The sequence below is a fragment of the Terrapene carolina genome, unplaced genomic scaffold, assembly GCF_002925995.2.
Source record: "Terrapene carolina triunguis isolate 2854851 unplaced genomic scaffold, T_m_triunguis-2.0 Scaffold234, whole genome shotgun sequence".
Classification (NCBI taxonomy): Eukaryota; Metazoa; Chordata; order Testudines; family Emydidae; genus Terrapene; species Terrapene triunguis.
Window position 1 is genome coordinate 18,171,470 of NW_020664585.1, and position 25,494 is coordinate 18,196,963.

Consider the following 25,494-nt stretch of genomic DNA (forward strand, 5'->3'; position numbering starts at 1 on the left):
ACCCAGCTCGTCACAGGAGACACACACCCTCCCAACATGTATGACGCACGGAGCACCCCCAGGCATGAAACCCTGTTCCCTCCATGTATGACACCTACCACAGAGCGCGCACCGCCCTCTATGCAGGACACGTCCCCCCCCGGGACACACGCTGCCCCACATACATGACGTACAACTCACATACGTGACACTCCCTGGCGCCCCACATACATGACACCTGCCGCCCCAAGAGGGGTGGGAGGAGCAATGGGAGGAGCAAAGGGAGGACCCCCACCCCCCGTTACCTTCTCCAGGGGAGCGGGTCTCTGCACGGCCAGCGAGCGGGACAGCGACAGCACCGTGTTGAAGTAAAAGCCCCGTGAGGAGCCGGAACCGGAGCCAGAGCCGGAGCCGCTTCCCCTCCACGCAAACCCGGCAGCAGCCGCCACCGCCAGGGCCGACATATTGCGGGCCAGCCGCAGGGCGCAGCGCACCCTACGCTGTTATCCTCTCCCTAGCTCCCTCACCACTCCTCTCGCGAGCGTCCCCCACTCCCCGCGGGAGCTCCGGGCTCCAATCAGATAACACCTATGGCGGCGCCTACATTGACTTGACTTCCGGACTGGAAACCCATCCACTCACGGGCAATGGATTATCCCAACTCTCAAACCACCCCCCCCACTCCAGTACTAGCAATGGATTATCCTAGCCCCAGCCTGAAGGTTCCCGCTTCCCCAGCCTAGAATGGTTTCCCGCACACCCCCGCCCGCGGGTAGGGATAGTTTATTCCAGCCGCTTCCCCCGCGCAGGGGCAGCGATGGTTTAAGCCAGTAGTCACGGGGTGGAGGAGGCCGGCGGGTGCTGGCACCGCTCGGGCGGGAGTCGGGGTCGTTGGCGGTGGCAGCGGGTGGGTGAGGACTGGCGGCCCGGCTCGGCCCCTCACCGCGGGAGCGAGGCCAGGAGGTGATCTCGGTCACAGGGCCCCTCGGGGGAAGCGGCTCCCTGGCCCCTGCGGGGGGCGGTGTCCCGGCTCCGAGGGGTTGGGGCCCGGAGCGCCGGGAGTGGGGGCGTCTCGGAGACGGAAGGGGCGTGGGGCTCCCCCGATGGGCGGCGGTATAAGGCGGGGGCTGGGGTGAGGGGACCGCGCCGCCGCGTCTGTCCGGGGTTCAGACACCTCCGGACCAGCTGTGTGGGGCGAGGACACACACGTACCCCGGGGTGGTGCTGGCGGAGTAATTCCCGAGCGCTTCCCGGGGAGCGGCCCACCGCGGGGCAGAGCTGGGGATCTGGGCCGAGACCGGGGAGAGCCCCGTCCCCGGCGGAGCTGCCGAGGAGAAGGCTCTCCCGTCTGCCGCGTGACGGGTCCGGGAGGAGAAGGCGAGCGCTAGCTAGCAGGAGGCTCCCTGAGAGAGAGGCTTTAGCTCTCCCGTGGTAGCTATTAAAACAAGCTGAATGCCAGTGCAACTGCAGTGACTTTGCTTGTCAAAGGGTAATGCTGACTCCTTTCCCCGCCGCTCCCCCTCCCCGTTTTAAATAGCAAAGGAGAGAGACATCTGCGGTGATTTGTTTAGTCTGTTCTCTACAGGTTCTTATACTGCCCCCTCACCGTAGTATCTGAGCACCTTCTAGTAGTGTATTAAGCAACGTGACTAATATCTGTCACGTGTGGCTCATTCTTTCTTTCATCCTCTTCCCCAGGGGAAAATTGAATGTGCAGTGTCATGTTTTGTTTTATAAATTCGATGTACACTGTGCTGTAAGTATTAGCAAAAGCAATGTTAAATAAGTACCTGTTATGCGTGAAACAGAAGGTGGTGCGATCTGTGATGGCTTGTAGATCCTGTGGGAGTCTGTTCCACAGTCTTGAACCAGCCCCTGAGAATTTCCAGGTGCCTGCACAGATGAGTTTTACCTTACAATGGAGAGTTCCATTGTGTCCCAGAAGAGGCATTTGTTCTACTGGGGGAAGGAGGAAGGGCCCTGCAGGATTATGTGCAGAGGATCAGTGTATGTGACTGAAATACCAAGATGCAATTTCCCACCCAGATATATAATGTATGTGCTCCTCTCTCCCTTATGTATCTTCTGTGGCTCATATCACAGCTTATATTTTTATACCTTAGTGAACAGTTTTTCTTAAAAAGAACAAGGAGTACTTGTGGCACCTTAGAGACGAACAAATTTATTTATTATTAAATGGGCCATCCTGATTATCACTACAAAAGTTTTTTTTCTCCTGATAAATAGCCCACCTTAATTGATTAGTCTCGTTAGAGTTGGTGTGGCAACACCCATTTTTTCATGTTCTCTGTGTGTATATATATCTTCCGACTGTATTTTCCACTGCATGCAGCCGATGAAGTGGGTTTTAGCCCACGAAAGCTTATGCCCAAATAAATTTGTTAGTCTATAAGGTGCCACAAGTACTCCTTGTTCTTTTTGCTGATACATAATAACACAGCTACCACTCTGAAGTTTTTCTTAACTCAGTGTTCTAAAGATAAATAAAAACTGTTTCCTTTACAGGTAAAGATCTTTCATCCTGTTGAGGTTCAATTCCTCTGAAACTAAGCAATTGCTGTAGGCCCTGGGAATACCAGTGTGACTCCAACCTCACTTATCTCTAGTTTCACTCGCACTATAGCAAAGGGAGAAAACAGGAATTGGCATTATGTCATCTTACACAAAAAACTATAATCCCTTTGATGATGATGATGATGATGAAGGTTTGAAGCCAGTAAAGTGGAACAATGGAGATGACATCGTTGATGACCCTACTGAAAGGCAACATAGGGAGGCTACAGATAAACAGAGGTATCTTCAGCAGGAAGTTCTGAGGCGGGCTCAGGCCACAGAGGCCAGCACTAATAGATCTCTTTCCCTCATTTATGAATCTGAGCAAATTGGAGTAGCCACATCAGAGGTAAGTTCTTAATAACAGTAATATTGATTTTATACCAGATATAATCAAAACTTTACATAAGTGCCCTTTTTGTTTATTTAGTCACATATTAGACTGACTCAGCAATATTAACACTAAACATAAAGAGATCGGTAAGGCCCAGATCTTGTAAACATTTAAACATGTGTGTAACTTTCCTCAGTAGAGTAGCATGGGTCTAAATGAGTGCAGGATCAGGGGACAAGTTTGATTGTGACAATATTTTCATGCTGAGTGGCTTCAGTTTTTAACTAACCATATCAAAAGGGTCCATATTGGCCTACTGGTCTTATTAAATGTCTGAGTAGTCTACACAAACTTCAGAAACACCTGAAACCAGGAAAAAATCTAGTTCAATACCTTAAAAAGCCTTAAATAAAAGTGCCTGCCAATATTTTGCCTGCTGTCATGGTGAACTGCTTTATAAACTGTATTTAAGGGGGTTTAAAGTGAAAACTTAAAGGTCTTTTATCAAACACTTCTATTAGTTTCTCTTGGTAGTCTGTAGAAACTGTTCATTGTTGCCGGGGCTGGGAGGTGATAATGACAACGAAGCTGTTAATTAGGTGTTTTTTGTTTGTTTTTAAATCCAAGTTGCAGCTTCCTTGGCTTCTTTAAAGTCTTGAGGAGAGCGTACCTGAGTTCTCACAGTAAAGCTTTCCTTTATAGAGTCTGATTAAGACTCTGATAACATTCGTCTGATGTGTATTTTGATAAAAATGCCAGTCAAAAATTAGCAAAACCTATGTAGGTATTCTGTTACCACAACTGTTTAATGAAAATGATGGTTCTACCTGTGTAAAGTCTGATAGACCTTCTTTTTCCTGGTAAGTTGTGGCCTGAAACTAATACAGCACTTGATGCAATGTGCTTAGACTCATCCCTGTTAATCATTTCCCTTAGTCTGATGGGGATGTTTCAGAATAAGTGGTGATGATACCTGTTCCAAGTATTTAGAGTCATTAATTTGGTCTTCTGGGCTGCATCATCTGTTGAGGGAGGATGTTTGCTCAAATGGTAGTAATTTGTTTGCATATACTATTCTGAGGGAATGCATATACACAAGTCATATAATTGTCTATAATAACTTGCGTGAGTAACATGATTTAGATAGTGAACTCTTCAATATACGTACTTAGAGAATTTTTATTACCTCTCAAATAGTGAAAGGAAAAATCCAACTCTTATCACAAAACAATTTGGTCTGTTACCGAAAATCTGAAAGAAATTTGCAATGTAAGCCTGATTTAGTGTTAATGGTAGAGTCTGAATGTCACAGAACTGGTTGCTTGAGTGGGGAAACATAAAATAAAAAGACACTGCAAGACTGCTCATCTAAAATTCCGTATATCTAGGAGAGAATATGGACAGCAGTTCTGTTTTTCATTAATGCAACTGCAAGCAGATGGATTCTGGCTGTGTATCTTTAAGCCTTTGAAATATCAAACTGCATACCTGTGTGCTTTAGAATTTTAAAACCATAGGCTGTAGGAATCAGTTAATGCAGAAAAGACTCTTAGAAAAATGTTAGTGTTATTTTCTTATATCAATGGATCCTTTCTGAATGACCTAGTGCAGACTATTAGTGTGAAAATGATACCCTTGGTTAGTGAAAATGTCAACCAGGAATTGAAATAATTCTAACAGCATTACTTGCCTCACTAGCGTAGATTCTGCATTGGTAATCTCTTTTCAGCTCTGTACTTCCATGGTACAATGTAACATACCTTAGCAAGGGCAGATAAAGGTGTTAGCCACAATTTTTATCAGGTCCTGTAACAAGTTTCTAGATCTTGTTCACAGTAGGTGGCAGGACGTTGGCATGTCTTAGTAAGAATTGTGGAGCTAATGAAGGCTACAGTTGCCTTGAGCTGGAGTTGGCAGTTCTTGATTTTAGTGCCACAGGGCTAGACGCCTTAGAAATACTTCAGGGAGAAAGAGGCACTTTTTTGTTCAAGCATGTCTGTTTTCCTCTGTCTCTTTGCATTTTTTGCTTTCTCTTTTTTTGGTTCTCCTCCTCTTCCTGGAAGCTTTTAGTCATCCTTTTTCACAATTGCCACCACCCTGAAATGTAATCATCAAGTTCTTGTCACTTTTGTTTGCATGCATCTAATGCTGAAGACAAAATTAAATTAATAAGGAATCCCGTTGTTTCCACTTTTCTACTGAGCTTGTACTAAGGAATAGGAAAATGAAACTAATTCTGCTTCTCCATTTTCGTGGAGCAGTAAGAAGCAGTCCCTTTGGGTGGCGGGCCAGAGAGCTTAGCGAAATGCTGGTTTGATTCCTGATCATAGCCTGCTTACAACTGCAGGGTAAAGATTTACAAACATTTGTACTAGCAGGTAGAGGGGTTCAAATCTGGACCGTTTCTATTTGTCACTTTCATCATCCACATTAGGAATTGCTGCATGCATAATTAAATATGGTATGAGGCAGCATGGTCTAGTGGATATAGCACTAGGCTGGGACCTAGGAGAGCCCTGTTCTGTTCTTGACTCTGCCAGTGACCTGCTTGTGACCTTGCCCAAGTCCCTTCTTTTTGTGCCTCTGTTTCCCATCCACCGTTTGTCTGTCTCTTTAGACTATAAACTCTTCAGGGACTTCAAACAGTGCCTTGTGCAGTGGGCCTCAAGGTCAGTTGAGGCCTCTAGGCACCAGCATAATATAAATAATAAATAACAATTGCATAAAGGAAAGTTAGAGCCTGGAGAACAATGGGTTTAAAATGTAAGAAAATTTACACTATATTTATCCTTGATTCTTGTGAAAATCTCCCATTGACATTAATGAAAATTCTGCAGGTAGAATGAGAATAAAATAGCTTCTTAAATGTACATGTATTTCACAAAGCTGTGGTATACAGTAGTAGTTATTGATGGGCCAGGAAATTGAAATTTTATATAAAATTTCCACATATATAATATAAATTAGAGGAAAAAAGGTTACAAAATATTGGAAGTAGCATGTCATGGAGGGGGGTGAATATAACTTGTTCAGTAGTCTAGACATATGTAAGCAAGGAGGGCTTAACTCAAATTTCAGGAAGGATTCAGTATTCTGGCTTCCTGTTTCCATCTAACTGGCTCTCCTGAGTAAGAGCAGTATATTAAAGCTGTGATACTTTAAATGCATGTGTGATAAACAAAGAGGATCTCTTATATGCTAAGGAGACGTATAGCAATTCTATATAATTATCCATAAAACACAGCCCACTACAAACTGAAAAGGGGAAATGCAGCTCTTGAAATCTTATTCTAAATGTTAAAACCATTGACATCACAATCCCTTGACTTGACTGACTTCTGTTTTTCTGTTAATTTTCCTTTAGGAACTTGTACGTCAGGGTGAGGCATTAAAGCGCACTGAACGAATGGTGGATAAAATGGACCAGGATTTAAAGATTAGCCAGAGACACATAAACAACATTAAGAGTGTCTTCGGTGGTTTTGTAAACTACTTCAAATCGAAACCTCCAGAGACCAAGCCTGAGCAGAATGGAGCCCCTGAGTACCAAGGAAACAGCCGGTGAGTAGAATGAGAATTTTAAGAGTGGTAGTGGTCAGCTGGAGTTGGCAGCATAGGTGGGGCATGTGGGGTTTTATTCATCCTTTTTCACAATTGCCATTGCCCTAGATTGGCCTGCAGAAGAGGGAGAAGGGCTCTGTTCTGCCACTGCACCTGCCCCCTAGCATGCTTGGCCCCAATCCCAAGCAGCCCCCACATGTGACATGGGACGGGGAGAGCACCCAGGCTGGTTGCGGGGGGGAGGGAGGTGTCACTGGGCAAAAAAACACGTGGGATGGTCATGTGTCCTCCTCTTTAGATTGTGCCCCTTCCTCCTCCCAGTATGGGGAGGCATGAGTCATCTATGGTTGGCAGAGAGACCTGCCTCTTAGCAGAGAAGTCTTGCAAACTGATTCCGTGCACTGCAAGGTGTAGACAAATAGAACACTACTCCATCATGCCACCCCTATGGCAGGAATAGCTTTCTTGAGATGATCTGCAAGGCCACTATCCCCTTCTCTATTCCGATTCCTTCTTAAAATCTACTTCTTGCACAATTTAGAAGCAGCCAACACATTTTAGTTTAAATAACATAACCTCCATTCTCCTTTATTCCATGCTGTGTACTAGCCTGAGTAATGGTCATCTTACTGACTTCTACTCTGTTGTGCTGTGTCTGATATTGAACCCCAATTCTGCGCTGGAGTCTGCATAGGGACCAGACTGCAGTGTTGAGGCTTTAGTTTGTAAGCTCTTCAGGTCAATGACCAAGTATTTCATCTGTATTGTGATCTCCTAGCACATACTTCAGTACTCTATAGTAATAAATATAAGCCTCTGGAATTTTGATCAAACCAGCATGCGTTTCTGCCCACTAAACATGAAGTCTTCAATACTTAAATGGACAATCAGTCAAATATTGCAAAAAATATTTGCAAAATAACTTGTTCATTATATGTTAAAGGCAGCTAAATCTTTAATTTTCTAACTTGATTTTAAAATTTGGAAGAATGAAAGAATGTTTTTAAGCCTTAGTCGTGGAAATCGTATTGCTGCGAGTTTGTACTGGTACATGTAGATATATTTCATGGAGTGATAAGAAAATTGAATATTTAAAGCATTTGAAGACAAAAGTGCTGTATGTGTGCTAAGTGTTTTTCATGATCTCTAGAGAATCAGTATCATCACAGGATGGTAAGAAACTATATTAAATATGGCTGATCTAAAACTGAATCATTTTTATTTTAGATGTTATAGAATTTGCCTTACAGTAGTTCTGAAATGTTCCAGTTTTCCAATGACTTGTAATGGGAAAGCAGGTTCTTTCAGTTGTACGTTGTAAATTAGCAAGATGGTGACTATTTTCTTCTCTGATGCTTTTGCTAAAAAGTTCTGTGAGTTTTTGTTTGTTTGTTTGTTTTTTGGTACTTGTGGTAAGAATAATTTCATATTATCTAGAAAGTTCCTTTAATGGGAACTGTGTAGAGGTTTGTAGCTGTACAGCCTTGTATGTTTGCGAAGTTTTTTTTATTTAAAAAAAAAAAGGGGGGGGGGGGGAATCCAGAGCTGGACCCCTGCCTTAATCAAGCATTCTGAAAAACTCCCTCTTAAATATCATGTGGTCTTGAACTATTTCTCTTCCCAATTTACTAACAACTCTGAATAAAAACAAACAAAAGTTAAGCTAACTGACTTCTTAGAGCAGAACCATGTGACATTCACCTTCAAAGCAGCAGCAATGTGTGAATAACACAGCAACATTGTACGTGTATTGTTGTTTCGGGGGGAGAGGAGGCAGGTTAGTGTATGGTATTTGGCTATATGTCTTGGCGAGTGCCTCTACTGGTAAAGACTGAGGGCTTGATTCTGTTCCCACAGAAGTTTATAGGAATTTTGCTGTTGACTTCAGTGGGGGCATGATTGAGCCATGTAAGGTTTAAAAACGAATGTCAAGAGAAGGGGAACTGGTTCTAAGTAAGAAGCAGTTAGCTATTCTTAAAGGAATATAGGGCCTAATTCTGTTCAGTCGGTACAGAATTCAACCAGTGGGCACCAAGAATATTTCTTCATTTTTTTTTTTCTCACCAGATTAAAAGAAGCCATGGTCTTTAGTAAAGAACAGGAGTCAAAGTACCAGGAGAGTCATCCAAATTTAAGGAAGCTGCGTGATTCTGGTTTGTTTGTTTATTTGATGTTGCCCGTCACTTTGGGTGTACTTTACATAGCTTAGAGCTGTGTCTATTTAGCCTTCCTGGAAAGAATATCATCACATTAGATGCTAACAATAAAGAGGGTTAGAAGCTTGCAAAATTCAGCACCATTCCTTCCTCCTGCAGATGCAGCCTAAGCAGTGTACAAGAACCTACCTAGTGTGTTCAAGTATAGCCATATCCTGTCTCTGTCAAATGATTAAAAATGGTTCAGAAGGAGCATATTTGAACCATGTCTTACCACAGCTTTCAAACGTGGCTGACTCCCTTATCAGTACAGACGTAGCTAACCCTGGTCCAGGAGACACGTCTTATTCATACAAAATAGCATGTAGGCTTTTGTTCTGTCCCTTGCTCTTGTACTAAGCAAACTTCAGCTAATGTTGTCTGGTGCTGAATGGCCATAGCCTGCTTTAAATAAGGGCCCATTTTATAACTAGTTTTCATTTATATTTGTGAGGGTTAGAAAATACTGAAGTCTTTGAACTAGATCTATAAATAAAGCAACACTGTACCTTACTGATCTAATGCACACTGAAAACATAACAGTTGAGTATAATTGTGTGAACTTGGTGTTTGGCACTTAAATGGTTAATTTCACCACTTAGCATTTACCTTGTTATAGGGGGTGCAGAAATGACACTTCTGGCTCTCTATTGTTTGTCTGCCAACAGATTAGAGAGCTTCACTCTGAAGATAGCAAAGCATTAATTTACAACAGAAGGCTAGAAGCCTTTCAATTAAAAAGCAAACACAACATTTGGGATTTCTTGTGTTTAAAACATCTAAATAGATCTCCAACATATGAAAGCTGACCACTAGAGGGTACAAGAGCTTCCTAGCGACTTGCCCTTAAGGGCCACTGTTTGGCTTTTGTGGCTTTGGTCCAGTTTTTTTCCCAGCTAAGTAACAGAACTACAGAAAGCAACACACAGACTTTAGTTACTGCTTTAATTTACAACCAGGAAATCCACTTGCAAACTTGTATCTCTGCATATCATAAAGCTAGACCTACTGATAGTGATGTTGGATTGAATCTATTAGGTCTCACTGACAGAGTCAGATGACAGAAAGCCAGCTGTCAGTCAGCTAGAGCAATTCTTAATAGTTCTGAACCATTCCTTTGTTTATTTATGTGGACTAGAAATGTCTTATGTTGTTAACAGACTATGATTTCAGTGGAACCAATTCAGAATCTTCTGTCCAACCCGATGTTTATCCAAAGAATCAACATCTCCGAGCTTACCACCAGAAAATTGACAGCAACTTAGGTGAGTTAGAAATGGAAGTTCTGTGACTTAACATGATTTCCATATCTTGCTGTTTAAAGCCTGAGAGAATTCAGAGCAGTCTATTCCCAGCTAGCTCTGTCCTTAAAACTTTGTTTAGTTCACACACAGACCTTTGATCATAAAAGATCCTCTGTGTATGCAGTTTCTATTTCAAAAGCTTCTGCCTGGTAGATCTGCTACATGCTTTAGGCCAGTCTTCACGATTAAGTCCCATCATGTTTCACACATACTATGAATTTTAGTGGTCCACTTCTTGTCCAAAATGGATTTTGACCAGATGGCAGACTGTTGTAGGACAGATGACACAGATTAGTAATAGATCTGAGTTAAAAATGCTTTTAATGTAAAACCAGCTATAGATTGAAACTGGCTAGGATTATTGCAATAATATAAATCTGTATGGAAACTAACAGCTGCAATGGGGTATCCCTGCTGGGGTCTCAGCATTTTCTGTTCCCTGTGCTCCTATGGCTTTTCTTTCAGTATTGGACTTCACTAAGACAAAAACAATTATTCAAAGATGTTCGGTTACTGAACTGCTGAACAATTTATTTTTTAAAGAAAGCCGCACCACAGTCATCCCAAAACTTTAACCTGATACCAGTTGCTACTTTGCGTAATTTAAATATCTTGCCTTTGACTACATCAAAATAATATCTGCTGTATGTTTAACCAATTGCTGTGCAGATATTCCTATGCAACATCTCTTCAAATGAATGGAACAGGGCCAAGCAGGTTCATCCGGCTATGCTGAAAAAGCACATTAGCTGGGTATTACTGATAAGAATACCAGTGAGGAAATACCCATGTTAGCATTTAAATACCAAAAATATGAATACCATAGTCTCCTGTAATGTAGACTGTACCATTTATTTTGCATAGAATGTATGAGTTTATATGAATGTCAGTAGTGCATCAATTTGGATTCTGAAGCCTTCATAAGCAAATGCTTAAAACTTTATTTTAATGAGCTTAAAATTCTGGAGAAAACGGAACAAATTGGAAGGAATGAAATCCTTCACGTGTGGATTTTATTATCTTTCTGCATATATCTCTGAAGAAAGTACAATCGTAATCTGTTTTATTCTGTATAAAATGCCTCTGTAGTTGTCTGCTCTGTCTGACCTGGAAAGAGTGATATGGAAGAAAACAAATACATGAAGAATCAGGCAGCTGAGCCAAAAATGTTAGGATAGATATAACAACTGTTCTACTCCCACCCCATTCTGAATTTGTTAGTTTCCAAAACATTTATGCCAGCCAATTGTGCAATAAACATCTTTTCTGCAGCTAAGTACTTCAAAGAACACATTCTAGGATATGGGAACAAGTAAACCTGCTCATCCACATTAAACAAACTTGTACCTTATGGAAGGAAATGCTCTAAAAATCCGTGTACAGAAAGTGGGTGTACTGCAAGGATTGGGGATTTATAGAATTAACCATTTTTACACCTGTGTATTTTGATCGATCTTGACAATAAATATCCATTTAAAGAACTAACTGTGTTGAGAGACTGCTCATGTTAGGGTGTCAAATGTACAGAGGCAAGGAAAAAATATATCCATCCTTAAAGTAAAGGGAGAAAGTTAACATGTTTAAATATATTTTAGACACGACAAATACCTTAGTTTATAAAGATCAAATTTAGTTTTCACCATTTATTGTGTCTTTTAGTTTACAATGTACTCACTTTGAGCAATGAAAACAGATTAGTCACTTTTCAGGTACCAATGCGCTACCAGTGTTGTAACATTTGTGTTGCAAATATTGTAGGGGAATAGTTAAGCAGCTTTCACTGACACTTGGTTTAATTAAAGATTTTGGGGGAAATAGGGGGAATTTTGACAGCACCCATTTAAATGGCACCCTATATCTTGTAATTCCTGCTGTTTGAACCTTCATACTCCCTCTCTCTATTGGCAGATGACATGTCCTCTGGGCTGGGCCGTCTGAAAAACCTGGCTCTGGGTCTGCAGACAGAAATTGATGAGCAGGATGACGTTCTTGATCGGCTAACTGGAAAAGTAGACAAACTGGATGTCAATATTACAAGCACTGAAAGAAAAGTCCGACAACTCTAAAGACTTCTCAGAAATTCTTTCCTTCAGTGTAAGATCTTCTTGGATGTTTATCTTGCTGGGGGGGTTTTTTTGTTTTTTTGTTTTGTTTTGTTTTAAATCTTGGGCAATATCCATTTCTTACTTTCAGTGGCTTAGCTATCATTAAAATTGCAGAATCTTGAGTGCAACATAAGATCTTAAAACACTTCTTAATATATACATATGTGTACATTGGACAGCACATCTTTCTGCATCTGGTTGCAATCCTTCACTCTGGATACCTGCTCATTTGTATTATGATGTGCCATGTGCATATAGGAATTTTCAGTCTACATGTTTCAATGCCCTTACACTTAGAACTGTGGCAAAGAAAATAACTAAATTTTGCAAGGAATTGTTTAAGAATTTAAAAATAGCTATATGTAAACATACAGATTACCAACTGTAAAAATAATTCTGAATGATGTCCCCTAGCATTTCTGTGTTTGTTCCTAAGGAATCTCAGAGATCTCCAAACAACTGGAATAGTTGTCAAATGTGACATGCAGTGATGCTGGTACTAACACTGTGCCTAGGGGGAAGTGATTCTGCATGCTCAAAAATCCTCCACTGATGGTGGCGGTTGTCCTTTATGTGCTGCTTTTTGCCAGCCTACTGAGTAAGTGGCTATTTGAACAGCAGCATCTCTCTTAAAAATGGAAATTTGGACTAGTAATTCAATTTTAAAATTTTTAATGTTTTCAAATAGGAAAGGTGGAGTGGGGGAGTTCATGCCATAGTCTTATGTGATGACTATTTCTTCCACCCCATCACCATTGTTGAGAAGTTAAATTTGCACATATACCTACATGCTCTCCAGCTCTCTGGCTTTGCAGTTTTTAGTTCCTACAGATGACAAATGTTTTAATTACTTCCAGTTTTCCAAATCCAAACTGGAATCCACCTGCTGGGGTTTTTTTTCCCCTTATGCCTTTGTAAATAACACTGTTAAACAAAAATCATTTTAATTCTACAGCCGTGGGAAGGTAACAACCAAATGATCATCATCTATCTGCCTGATTTGTGATGTCTCTAAAACGAGCAGATAATATCGATTCAGATCTTACTGGACAAGTGTCCATATTGCAAAATTCACCACCACATTTGACAGTAAGAACCTGGTTGGCAGTCCCAGCAGAGAGGCCAGCAAATTAAAACCCTGTTCACTGCGCCTGGTCCCTCCAGGTTGTCATGGCATATCGATTGACACTGTGGAGAAACTTGCATTGTATACAGTTGCCTGTACTTCATGTTGTGTTGATAAATGGAAAACCAAAGTTTTCCAGGTCTGTTGATTCAGTACCTTTCATAATCACTAAATTCACACATTTTTCTCTTTTAAAAAAAGACTTGTTCAAACACTTAAAAATCCCATCTTCTGCCTTGGTGTGAACATACTCCCTCTAGCGCATAAAGGACTAGAGAATTTTCAACCCTCTTGTTCTATACAGTCTGTGTAGGAAAGTAAAGCATTAAACCATCTGAACTTCCTTGCTATTGGGGGCAATGTTACTGGAAAATAACTCCTCTAGTTCTCCTGGTAATTACATTTCTCTGATGTGAAACCATTTGAAAACTAGTTTATGCTGCACCCTGCCCTGCTGGTGTCACAAATATCACTTTGCAAAGAAAGTGACTGCCACCAGCTGGAAACGCACAGGTGCCAATTATAAGAGTATTCTGCCATATATCTTTCATTACCTTTAATTTTCTTTTTATCTCCCATTTGGAAGTTTTGAAAAAGCCTGTTACTGCCTACACGTCTTCTGCCCTTGTGTATACATACCATTGCTAGTGCTTTTCCCCTATTGCCAGGATATTCATGAGTGATTAGCTGTCTCTTCTTAATGTTAAGGCATTTATTTAGGAAGTAACAGATATCATTAACTTGTAAAAAGCTGAAAGCGTGTGAGGGGCAGGAAGACTCAAATGTTTGTCCTGCCTACCTTTGATGGCTTATTTAAGTACTCGTCAGAAAAAAATGTGGGGGTGGGGGGGGGGGAGAGGGAGGTTTTTGTTTTCTTGCTATAGAACACAGTGCTTCTTCCAGAACACAGTGCTGATTGACAGAGGCATCTTTCTTTTATGCGCCCAAGCTGTGTGTATATGTATTCTATCCCGAGTTTAAAAATTTGTGGAAAATTCCACTACCAGTTAGTAACACTGTTAACTTATTTGAAATCTGCCTTCACGTGTATATGCTTACCCCGCAACTAGACTTTTCCTAAAGCAAGACCTTGGTAATCAGCGTGCAGGCTGAATAGTTTTCTCCATTGAGTTGTAGCTAATGGAGAAGAAATGTAGCTAGAAGATCTAGCTATGTGTTCATGTATATTGAAAAATGAGAGGAAGATGGGGCTTGGATATGAACAGTGATGGCAATAGATTTGTTAGTTTAACTTGGATGCTTTCTGACATAATTTATTTTGTGAAATAAATTCTATTTCTTCTTAAAACAGGACTTTTTTTTAATAATGTAGTTTTATCAGCCTTACTGAAAGCTGCTTGTGTCCTTGGGGGAGACCTTTGCTATAAGAAATCTACTTTGGCTTTTAGAACATTTTTGATCATTACACATTTCAAACCGGAACTCAGAATTACGTGGGAGTTCTACAAAGGCCTAATTTCTCATCTCTTTACCCCATTCACCCTTGCCAGTTGGTGATATCTGCTATTTCCTCATTGTTTACATGCTTCCTGATCTACTTACGTCTAGGGTCCCGTTTTAAAGGGTTGCTTTCCACATTAGGGCTCTTTTGTGCAGATGAGAGTTGTGTTTAAGCATAAACTAAAATCGACTGCAACCTGAACTCCTTTCCTAGCTTTCATAGAAAATACTTTACACTGTCTGCTGCTAAAGAACATAAACGTTAACAATGTGAGAGAGCAATGCTGTGTTTTGTAATACAGTGATGAAACTCTTGCTGACTAAAAACTATTTTACAAAAAGAGGAAATAACTGAAAAGCTGACTTTTTTTCTTTCCTAGAAATTTCTGCCTTCCCATGCTGCTGAAGGCTTAATTTCTGTATCTAGTCTTTTAGATCCTGTCTAAAATACCATTTCATCTTTCTGTCGGATACCATTTGAGAAACATCCTTTCATGTTGGCCTAAGCTTTTTAAAAATGATTCTGCAAGCTTACCCGTGAGTGCCAGTTCAACCAACTGTTCTGCTTAAGTGTGCCTGTTAGCCTTTCTTTACAGCAGAACTTCAAAAACAGACTCCAACGAGAAACTGCTGAATTGGAATTAATTTGCAAACTGGACATCATTAAATTAGGCTTGAATAAAGACTGGGAGTGGAGGGGTCATTACACAAAGTAAAACTATTTCTCCATGCTAATTTTTTCCTCTACTGTTACTTACACCTTCTTGTCAACTGTTGAAAATGGGCCATCCTGATTATCACTACAAACGTTTATTTTCTCCTGCTGATAATAGCCCACCTTAATTGATTAGTCTCGTTATAGCTGGTATGGCAACACCCATTTTTTTCATGTTCTCTGTGTGTGCGTATATATATCTTCCTACTGTATTTCCCACTGCATGTATCCGATGAAGTGGGTTTTAGCCCATGAAAGCTTATGCCCAAATAAATTTTTTAGTCTCTAAGGTGCCACAAGTACTCCTCGTTGTTTTTTACTGGTAATACTGTAGACTAGGCAACGTTTATTGGCTTGAGTGGCAGTTAGTGTTAAATATCAAAATAAGGTTGCAAAAACTTCTATGCAGGCATCTTTATAAAGTAAGACAGGCTCCCTTGTAGGAAGATTTATTTCTTTAAATGAGGTTAGGGGTATTACGATTATTCAGAATTTTTATCTGTCTGAGCATAGATTTGACAATAAGCAGCCTTCTTTTAAAAAAATAAATCTGGCCATTGGTTTGTAATAAATTGTACCTATAAAACTGTTCTTGAGCATTGAACCAAAACTGCACTAAATAATCTAGGGCAGCCAAGATATAGGCTCTAAGGCCCTGTTCTTGCACTGGGAACTGCACAGGCTGAGTCTGACTGAAATTGTTGGGGCTCTGCCTGGGCACACGGGTCTGCCTGCATGGTACTCTGTCCAGGATCATGGCCTACGACTTTGTGTGTACCTACAGAATGTCTAGAAGAAACTCTTTGCTGTATTGAGGCTACTGTATTTAGATTGTATGCAAACAATACTCTGAACATTTAGCTTGTTTATGTCTAAAATTTCAGTTTTTTACAAGATTGAAATGTAAAATATTTTGATGCTTAATAGCTTTTGTGAATGTTCAGCTTATGTAAAACTAGGAAATAGAAAATACTTTTTCTAGCCATTCAGCCTTCAGAACAAACTGACTTTTGTTGTTCCTTTTACATGGATAAGTCCATAGAAAAGATAATGTGTTTGGCTTTGAAATGTGTGTGACATCAGCCTTACAGGTAGCGATTATTTGACTACAGCCCTGGCCATTTTTTTTTAATAGTAACATAATTATACACCACACAGATTTAATTATTTTTTATGCAAATAAAATTGAAGTCTTTCTCTTTCTTTCTTAATGAAAGATTAAAGTAGATTATAATTCAGCAATTTAAGATGTCAAATGGAATCTATATTGAATGGTGAGATGCTCATTAAAGGTGCTTATTGTACATGAAGACTTGTTGCATTTTATTTCCAGGATGAAAGTATCGTTGCCAGATGCTGGACACCATCAAAGTATATTGATTAGATTTTTTCCAGTAAACGGATATTCTTTAACTGAGGATATTTCCGTTATAAATAACATTCTGTCCACTCCCATAAGCTGCTATAGTGTCGTGTCATTCTTGGGGACTATAACTCTGGAAGAAGATGCTTTAGCAAATCTTGTAACTTCACCAGTCATTTCCTGCTGAACCACAACCCTTAATACTATATAGGAAAACTAGGATTTCCAATGCATGAGCCTATTGGGATTGCTGTGCCTGGTAGCAGATACTTTTGAGAGTGGGGTGAATTTCTGCCTGACTCTGTGGTGATCACTCTAGTACCTGAATCTTGGGGTTTGGCACGCCCTCAATTAACATGCATAGCTTTAATTGTTGGTAATAAAATGTAGACTTTATTTAAAAACATCAAAATCCTGCCACAGTATTTGAGTCTAGCAGTGAATATCACAGGTTGGCTACATTCTGTGTAAGGGGCAGCTCTTAGGGAATAAGGCAATCAAATTATGTAGTGTGTTGCAAGCTTTAAACTAGGAGGGATGTAGTTTAGGGCATGGTCCCCAGTCTGGTCATACCAGTATTTTTGAAGGTGCCTGTAACCGTGGTAGTGATAGTACTTGTATTTGGGGAGAGTAATCTAGATTTTGGAAACCTCTGTGTGATAGGGATTTAAATACCTTAGTGCCACAGGAAAGACCCTTTGAAGATCTTATTGCAAGAAATTCTCAGTAGAAATGAGGAGCTAGTTCTTAGAGGAATCAGAATGGTGCTTAGAATTGAAGTATCTACTACAATTCTAGTGCCACTTGTGTCCCTCCTGTTTGTAGGAGATCCATGCGGAGTTGAGAACCCCTCTGTCCTCCCACCTTGTAAATGTGGCAGACAAATCCTAGAGTACAGCAGAGATGTTGGAGAGAAGTTAGAAGCACTGTGTACACTAGTCTCTTCTGGCTCTCCGCTCACTGTACTTACGTGCAAACTTAGATTTCTTTCACAATTGTTAGAATTATCTGGCTTCATGTGAAGGTATGGGGGTATTTTCTTTATGGCTGGCCAGGTATTTTCTCCCTTTTATGCTCTCTTAATGGGTTTCCTTGACCACAACTGAATCTTTGGCATTCTTGGAAGTGAGAAAGGGTAGGGGAGGTGAAGGAGAAATGCTTATGCAGTTATGTCGGCAAAAAATGGAATGAATGTCCTTTTGGAAGAAACGGATACCCTAACCTCAGCTGTCTGTCTCTTTTCCTCCCCCAGCCCCTTCTTCTTTCTCGTCATTCTCAACTTCCCTCCCCTCCCTCCACCACACAAACCTCCAGGAAAGAGGGAATTCTCCCATTTTTCATTTCCTTCAGTGTGCCTTTTCCCCAGGGGAACATAAGATTTATTATAGAATCCTGGGGCTGAGAGAAAGATGGAGTTGGCCCCAAAATAAGAGGGCTGCCAAACTGTTATTAGGAAGCTGTCTGGATGTCTCACTAGGGGCAGGGTTATCTAAATACAATAACTTGGTAGCTCTGTACCAGCTATAAAGGGCCTAGTTGGAAAACAATCAGGCTGTGACTACACTGTAGACGGAGTGGAGGTCCCTAGCAAACAGATTCCCATTGCTGTGCATTGATGCCTTGTGGGAGAACTGACCTCATTGACATCCTAATTCTGTTTTTCTTGGTTTGTATAGCTTTCTTAATTAGTTTATTTGTAAATATGATTTTCCTGTTTATGGAAAATCAGTTCTATCCAAAAATGAGCCCAGCACTCTATAAGCAGGTGACATGCTGCCTCCAACAGTGTTTGGTCTTGTCAGTACACCTGACATCCTTCTGTTTTAAACAGCAATTGGGGCAACAGAGATGTGGAATGTGCTACTGAGACACTCTGGGTTGTTTCTTCCTTCATCATGGCAAGGAAGGGAGAGGAGAGGGGTTGGAATTTATAAATAGTGTAACCAAAATGTCCATTGTCCCTAGAATGTGCTGGACGTTGCCCTTAAGAGTTTATAATCTAAATAGACAATATGCATGCACATAGCAGTGGGTGAAAGAAAGGAAGTTGCATGAGATGTTTTTAATCTCTCATTTTAAAATGTTTATCATTTGCCTTTATTTATGTAAAGCTGTACCCAGACTTATCAGATGTGTTTTAAGTAAAACACACAAGGATTAATGTTTATGTATTTTGTTTTTATGTTTGTTTCACCAATACCAGTCTATTTACTCATTGGTTTTAATCCCTTCCTATGGTCATTTTAATTCTGCATTCTCCTCCTCTAACTTAACCCTGTCCCTATACCCCACTTTCCCTTCCCCTGTGTCTCTGCACTGTGACCTTTAGCTTTCCCCCTAGCTTCCTCCCTATTCCTCCATCTCAATATTTATCTCCTTCCCTTCATTGGACCTACCCACCATACCCCAGTGGAAAGGAAAGGGGTTCTGCTGATGTTGATAATTAGACCTCTCTTCCCTTTGCCCCTCCCTTGAGTCCAAATTCTTCTCAGTGCAGGTAGTGGGCTGGAATTCAGGAGACATGGGGTTCAGATCCTGGTTCTGTCAGTTTCTTTGTGTAACCTTGGGCAAATCCTTCTGTACCTTAATTTCCTTTCTGAAAAATGGGGATTGTAATATTCTCCTATTTCACCGGGGTAGTGTCAGGTTAAATTAACCAATGATCAGGAGCTGCTTGGATGCTATTGTGATAGGGGCCATAGTTAGCTAGCTAGAAAGCTGTCTGTGCTAGATGCTGATCTGTTATTGGCTGGATCCCTTCTAGATGAGCACTGTGCCGTTTTAGCTCATTGAACAGTTAGTGGTTGGGTTGTGGTGTCTGGGGGAAAAAGTTCTTCAGCCACAATCACGGCCTAGCTCTTCTTTTGAGGAAGACCAATACTGTAATTAGGCTTTCATCACAGAAGCTGAAAGCAAAGGAGATGAAGATGATTCACAGGTGCATAGTACATTGGCCAAACCGGACAGTCTCTACGCAAAAGAATAAATGGACATATCAGACATCAAGAATTATAACATTCAAAAACCAGTCAGAGAACAGTTCAACCTCCCTGGACATTCAATAACAGACTTAAAAGTGGCAATTCTTCAACAAAAAAACTTCAAAAACAGACTCTAAGAAACTGCAGAACTGGAATTAATTTGCAAACTGGACACCGTCAAATTAGGCCTGAATAAAGACTGGGAGTGGATGGGTCATTACTAAGACCAGCTCCAGGGTTTTTGCCATCCCAAGCGGCGAGGGGGAAAGCGATCGCAATTGCGATCGGCGGCACTCCAGCAGCAGCTCCACCGCGCCGCTTTCTTCTTCGGTGGGAATTCGGCGGCAGGTGCTTCCCTCCGAGAGGGACCCACCGCCGAACAGCCCGACGTGCTGCCCCTTCCCCTTGGCCACCCCAAGCACCTGCTTGCTGGGCTGGTGCCTGGAGCCGGCCCTGGTCATTATACAAGCTAAAAACTAATTTTCCCCCACTAGTGTTACTCACACCTTCTTGTCAACTGTTTGAAATGCACCACCCTGATTACCACTACAAAAGTGATTTTTCCTCCTGCTGATAATAGCCCACTTTAATTGAATTGTCTCATTAGAATTGGTAAGGCAACCCCCATCTTTTCATGGACTATATATATATGTCTTCCTACTGTATTTTCCACTCCATGCATCTGATTAAGTGGGTTTTAGCCCACGAAAGCTTCTGCCCAAATAAATTTGTTAGTCTCTAAGGTGCCACAAGTACTCCTCATTGTTCTGGCTACACTGGCTTTCCTAGCATTTCTAGGTTAGAATTTCTGGAAAGGCATTTCCTTTCAACAATCTCCATAAGCTAAATAAACAATTTAAAAAAAAGTTTGTTTTACTGATCTGCATCTGGACTGTACTATTTCCCACTCCAGCTAGTGTGCTCCAGTGCTGGGTTTATGTTGGCAAGCTCTCAGGAGCCTGAAGGCTTCACGTGTGTCCAGGGGAGGTGAGCATAACCCCTCCCCATGTGTATCACATGGTTTCAGCTGAATCCTTAGGCTTCTACCAGGCAATAACAAAGCTCACTCTGGTTAAGATGGAATAATGCTATTTTCTGGACTGTGCCCCATTAACAGAGATGAAGGAGGCAGCAACCTGTCACCCTAATTCAGCAAGGCATGTGCCTAACTTTCACCATGTGGATAGTACAATACAAGTCAATGGGGGTTATTCGCATCCTTAGTCAGACACATGGTTACATACTTGCTGAGTCACTCAGGGCCTGTGGTGTTTGGTATCTTGGAGCATCTTCAATAATCTAAGGAAACTTCTTTCTCCTCCAGGCTTGGTGAGTGTCAGTACTGTCGGGACAGTTGAGAACATATTTTTGTTGTTGTTTTTTGACCTTTTGTGGTTCTCTTTCAACTTTTACTCCCTGGGAGTAATGGCATATAATAGAATTTGAACAGTTCAAAGATTTGGACTGAAACTTGATAAGCTTTGTTTAATTGTTGAGTCCTTTTGTTGGGGATGTATATAAAATGAGATGTCTTAGCAGAGAAAAGAGATTCATTCTTGAGATATTTTCTTACACTCTTTCTGCTATGATTTTTTAAACTATTCAGTTAGCCATTGGCCATGTACTATAACAGCCCTACCTGACTTTTATTTTGAATTTCATCAACTGCTTTCCCATTTTGATACCTCTTTCTGCAGTATATCATGACTGGAATGTTGTCAAATAATGAAGGAGCTGGGAGAAAACAGCCGGGAGGGATAACTTGAAAATCTGCTGACAAGAAGCAATTAAAGGCAATGTTGGGATATAGTGAAAGATGGAAAATATTGAAACTCGCCAGAAATATCAAAATAAACATCAGCAACCGTTGTGTCTCTGAAGTAAATTTCTCTGGTGCTTTGCACAGCTATCATCGAAAGAAAACAGATGGACTGTGAAATGTGTGAGCAGACTGACAAATTGGAGTCTGATCTTCAGAAACTTGTCCATATTGATGTTCATAATATCTTTTCCCTAAAATAAGGAGATAAATAGCTTCCATGCACTATCATATTTTTATAATACAGAGAATAGCTGGAAAGTTAGCCTCAATGTAGGTCAAATATAACTGAAAGCAATTTTGCTTGTATTATGTGATGGTGAGTAGATATGAGCAGACAAGCACTTCAGTTCATACTGGCTTATTTCTTCCCTAATCCAGTAAGTGAAAGGATAACATTCCCATGAGGCTAGTCAACGGAGGGCCACATTGGCAATTTGCCAGGATCATGAGGGCCCCGCAAGTTGCGCAGAATGGATCATGTTGCATCTGCCTCATTTTTAAGATGTTGTTTATGGTTGGTCAGGATGGAGCAGAGCATTCTGGGATCTGTAGCCTTGACTGACCACCCTCATTTGTAATACAAGGATAAACTCAGGCTCTGTTGTAAGTCTGTGGGCTGTATTTGGCCATCCCTGTTTTAATCCAAGAGTATAATGGGGTTGGAGGGATAGCTCAGTGGTTTGAGCATTGGCCTGCTTAAACCCAGGGTTGTGAGTTCAATCCTTGAGGGGGCCATTTAGGGATCTGGGGCAAAATCAGTACTTGGTCCTGCTAGTGATGGCAGGGGGCTGGACTTGATGACCTTTCAGGGTCCCTTCCAGTTCTATGAGATAGGTATATCTCCATATTTTTTTTTTTTAAAAGCACAATAAACTTCCCCTCCCCAATTCCCAGAAAATTACCTATACTCTTTCTCTTTGTGAATGAGTATGGTCAATCACAGCCCAGGCTTTGCTCACTTCATCACCTAATCAAGGCTTACCAGTATGTAGTAACTAAAAGTAGCAGTCAAACTCTCAGGAGCCACATCTTAAGCTGGGCCATTCATGTTCAGGGTTGCTAGAAGAAGATCTGGATGTTATTGAGGCATCTTTGGGAGGACCCATGAAAATAATTTATTTTCAAAAATAACTATTCATGTCAAAATTAATTTCCTCCTTTCACGCACCCCTTCTCCTCTTCAAAGGCAACCAAAAATCAGTTTAAGGACTGAGGCTCCCTATTAGTAGCTAACAATTCTTCCTATTCTAACAGTTAAATTTCAGCCTTCATAAAATGAAAATAGGGAGAGCCTGATACAAAAAGGAGCAGATTCATTTCTGACCCTGGCTACACAATTTCACTTGATGCAGGGTTTTTTCATATGCTCACATTAGGACATTGTTGAATCAGAGAGTGATGTGTGGATGGTCACAAAAGAATAGATGGAATTCTGAAAGGTCCAAGTAGGACTCAAGACCATTTTCTCCCCTCATTCCTTTTTCTCTTGAGTGCGGTACTGCTCAGTGCTGACAGATCGTGGCTCAGCGGCAAGCCGCTTCACCAGAGGACCTGCATAAAATCTTTAGGGGTGTCGATTAATCGCAGTTAACTCTCACAATTAACACAAAAAAATTAATTACGGTTTTAAAAAATTAATTGCAATTAATCGCAGTTTTAATTGCACTGTTAAGCAATAGAATACCAATTGAAATTTATTAAATATTTTTGGATGTTTTTCTACATTTTCAAATATATTGATTTCAATTACAACACAGAATACAAAGTGTCCAGCGCTCACTTTATATTATTATTTTTTATTACTAATATTTGCTCTCTAAAAATGATAAACAAAAGAAATAGTATTTCTCATTGCACTACAGTACTTGTATGAGGTGAAATCTCTTTATCGTGAAAGTGCAACTTACAAATGTAGATTTTTTTATTATTTTTTTGGTTACAAACTGCACTTGAAAACAAAACAATGTAAGACTTTAGAGCCTAAAAGTCCACTCAGTACTACTTCTCATTCAGCCAATCACTAAGGGTACGTCTACACTACCCGGATCGGCAGGTAGTGATCGATCCCCGATCGCTCTGCCGTCAACTCCAGAACTCCACCGTGGTGAGAGGCGGAAGCGGAGTCGACGGGAGAGCAGCAGCGGTCGACTTGCCACCATTCTCATGGCCAGGTAAATCGTCCTAAGATGTGTAGCTGAAGTTGCGTATCTTAGGTCGATTCCCCCCCCTCCCAGTGTAGACCTAGCCTAAGACTAACAAGTTTGTTTACATTTACGGACATAATGCTGTCTGCTTATTATTTGCAATGTCACCTGAAAGTGAGAACAGGCGTTCGCATGGCACTTTTGTAGCCGGCATTGCAAGGTATTTACATGCCAGATATGCTAAATATTCGTATGCACCTTCATGTTTCGGCCACCGTTCTAGACACATGCTTCCATGCTGATGATGCTTGTTTTAAAAAAAATGCATTAATTAAATTTGTGAACTCTTTGGGAGAGAATTTTGTCTCCTGCTCTGTTTTACCTGCATTCTACAATATATTTCATGTTATAGCAGTCTCGGATGATGACCCAGCACATGTTGTTTGTTTTTAAGAACACTTTCACTGCAGATCTGACAAAACGCAAAGAAGGTACCAATGTGAGATTTCTAAAGATAGCTATGGCACTCGACCCAAGGTTTAAGAATCTGATTAGCCTTCTAAAATCAGACGGACGAGGTGTGGAGCATGCTTTCAGAAGTCTTAAGAGCAACACTTCAATACAGAAACTACAGAACCCGAACCACCAAAAAAGGAAAAACCTTCTACTGGGTGGCATCTGACTCAGATGATGAAAATGAACATGCATTGGTGCGTACTGCTTTGGATTGTTATCGAGCTGAACCCATGAGCAGCATGGATGCATGTCCTCTGGAATGGTGGTTGAACCATGAAAGGACATATGAATCTTTAGTGCATTTGGCATGTAAATATCTTGTAACGCTGGCTACAACACTGCCATGTGAACGCCTGATCTCACTTTCAGGTGACGTTGTAAACAAGAAGTGGACAGCATTATCTCCTGCAAATGTAAACAAACTTGTTTGTCTGAGCGATTGGCTTAACAAGGAGTAGGACTGAGTGGACCTGGAGGCTCTAAAGTTTTACATTGTGTTATTTTTGAATGCAGATTTTTTTAACATAATTCTACATTTGTAAATTCAACTTTAATGATAGAGATTGCACTAAAGTACTTGTATTAGGTGAACTGAAAAATACTATTTCTTTGTTTTATACCGTGCAAATATTTGTAATAAAAAACAAATATAATCTGAGCACTGTATACTTTGTATTCTGTGTTGTAATTGATATCAACATATTTGAAAATGTAGAAAACGTCCAAAAATCTTTACATAAATGGTATTCTAATATTAACAGTGCAATTCATTGCAATTAATTTTTTTAAATCGCTTGACAGCCCTAAAAATCTTGTGAAACAAATAATTCTCAGATCCATCTTCCATGAGGGTGAGTGGAAATAAGCATGAAACCCTGGCCTTGTAGCCACCTACCTGGACATCTTGAGTGGGAGAGTTGGAAAAGTAAGGATGAGCTAGCTCATGCAACAGCCAGACCACATCCTTAAAGGTGAACTACAAAGCAAAAATGAAGACTAAGGTAAGTACAGATTTCTGTACAGCTCCATTCACCAGGCTTTGGAGGGTATTCATCAAATAAATGTTTTAACTAGCCTTTTAAAAATGTTTTCCCCTTTCTTAAATTAGCATTGCACATCCTCGCTTGCTGAAGCCCTGCCCATTCTGAAACATCCCAAATACCAGGGTTTGCAGTAAGACTTCTTGTATGTCTGATGTCACAGAATGATACCTTCTGTGATTTCTTCAAAAAGCAGGAACTGCCAAGAACTCTTTTAGAAGGGAAAAATATTTTTAAAGAGACTTCTGTAGCAAATTGCCCCGATATCTTGGTT

The 25,494-nt window shown here is 40.8% G+C and overlaps 2 protein-coding genes across 5 annotated transcripts in view; one reads left to right on the top strand and one right to left on the bottom strand.

Annotated features, from left to right (window-relative positions):
- Window positions 1–484, bottom strand: part of PI4KA (phosphatidylinositol 4-kinase alpha) — a 91,262-nt gene extending 90,778 nt beyond the window's left edge. For both annotated transcript variants that reach the window (XM_024219476.3, XM_024219475.3), the window contains exon 1: window positions 285–484. In XM_024219476.3, the coding sequence (XP_024075244.1) occupies window positions 285–443 (159 nt within the window). In that variant the 5' untranslated portion in view covers window positions 444–484. The remainder of the gene's footprint in view (window positions 1–284) is intronic.
- Window positions 485–854: 370 nt separating this feature from the next.
- On the top strand, window positions 855–24,137 carry SNAP29 (synaptosome associated protein 29). 3 transcript variants are annotated; one of them, XM_024219474.2, is made up of 7 exons: window positions 855–942; window positions 2,506–2,902; window positions 6,252–6,448; window positions 8,516–8,601; window positions 9,804–9,908; window positions 11,856–12,041; window positions 24,119–24,137. In XM_024219474.2, exons 2-6 carry the CDS (start codon window positions 2,651–2,653, stop codon window positions 12,011–12,013), a joined length of 798 nt encoding a protein of 265 aa, XP_024075242.1. In that variant the 5' UTR covers window positions 855–942; window positions 2,506–2,650; the 3' UTR covers window positions 12,014–12,041; window positions 24,119–24,137. The 3 variants fall into 3 exon arrangements, with proteins under 3 accessions (XP_024075242.1, XP_024075239.1, XP_029768489.1); XM_024219471.2 differs by lacking the exon at window positions 24,119–24,137 and adding an exon at window positions 21,396–22,178; XM_029912629.1 differs by lacking the exon at window positions 24,119–24,137 and having other exon boundaries at window positions 11,856–15,149.
- The last annotated feature ends 1,357 nt before the right edge of the window (window positions 24,138–25,494 follow it).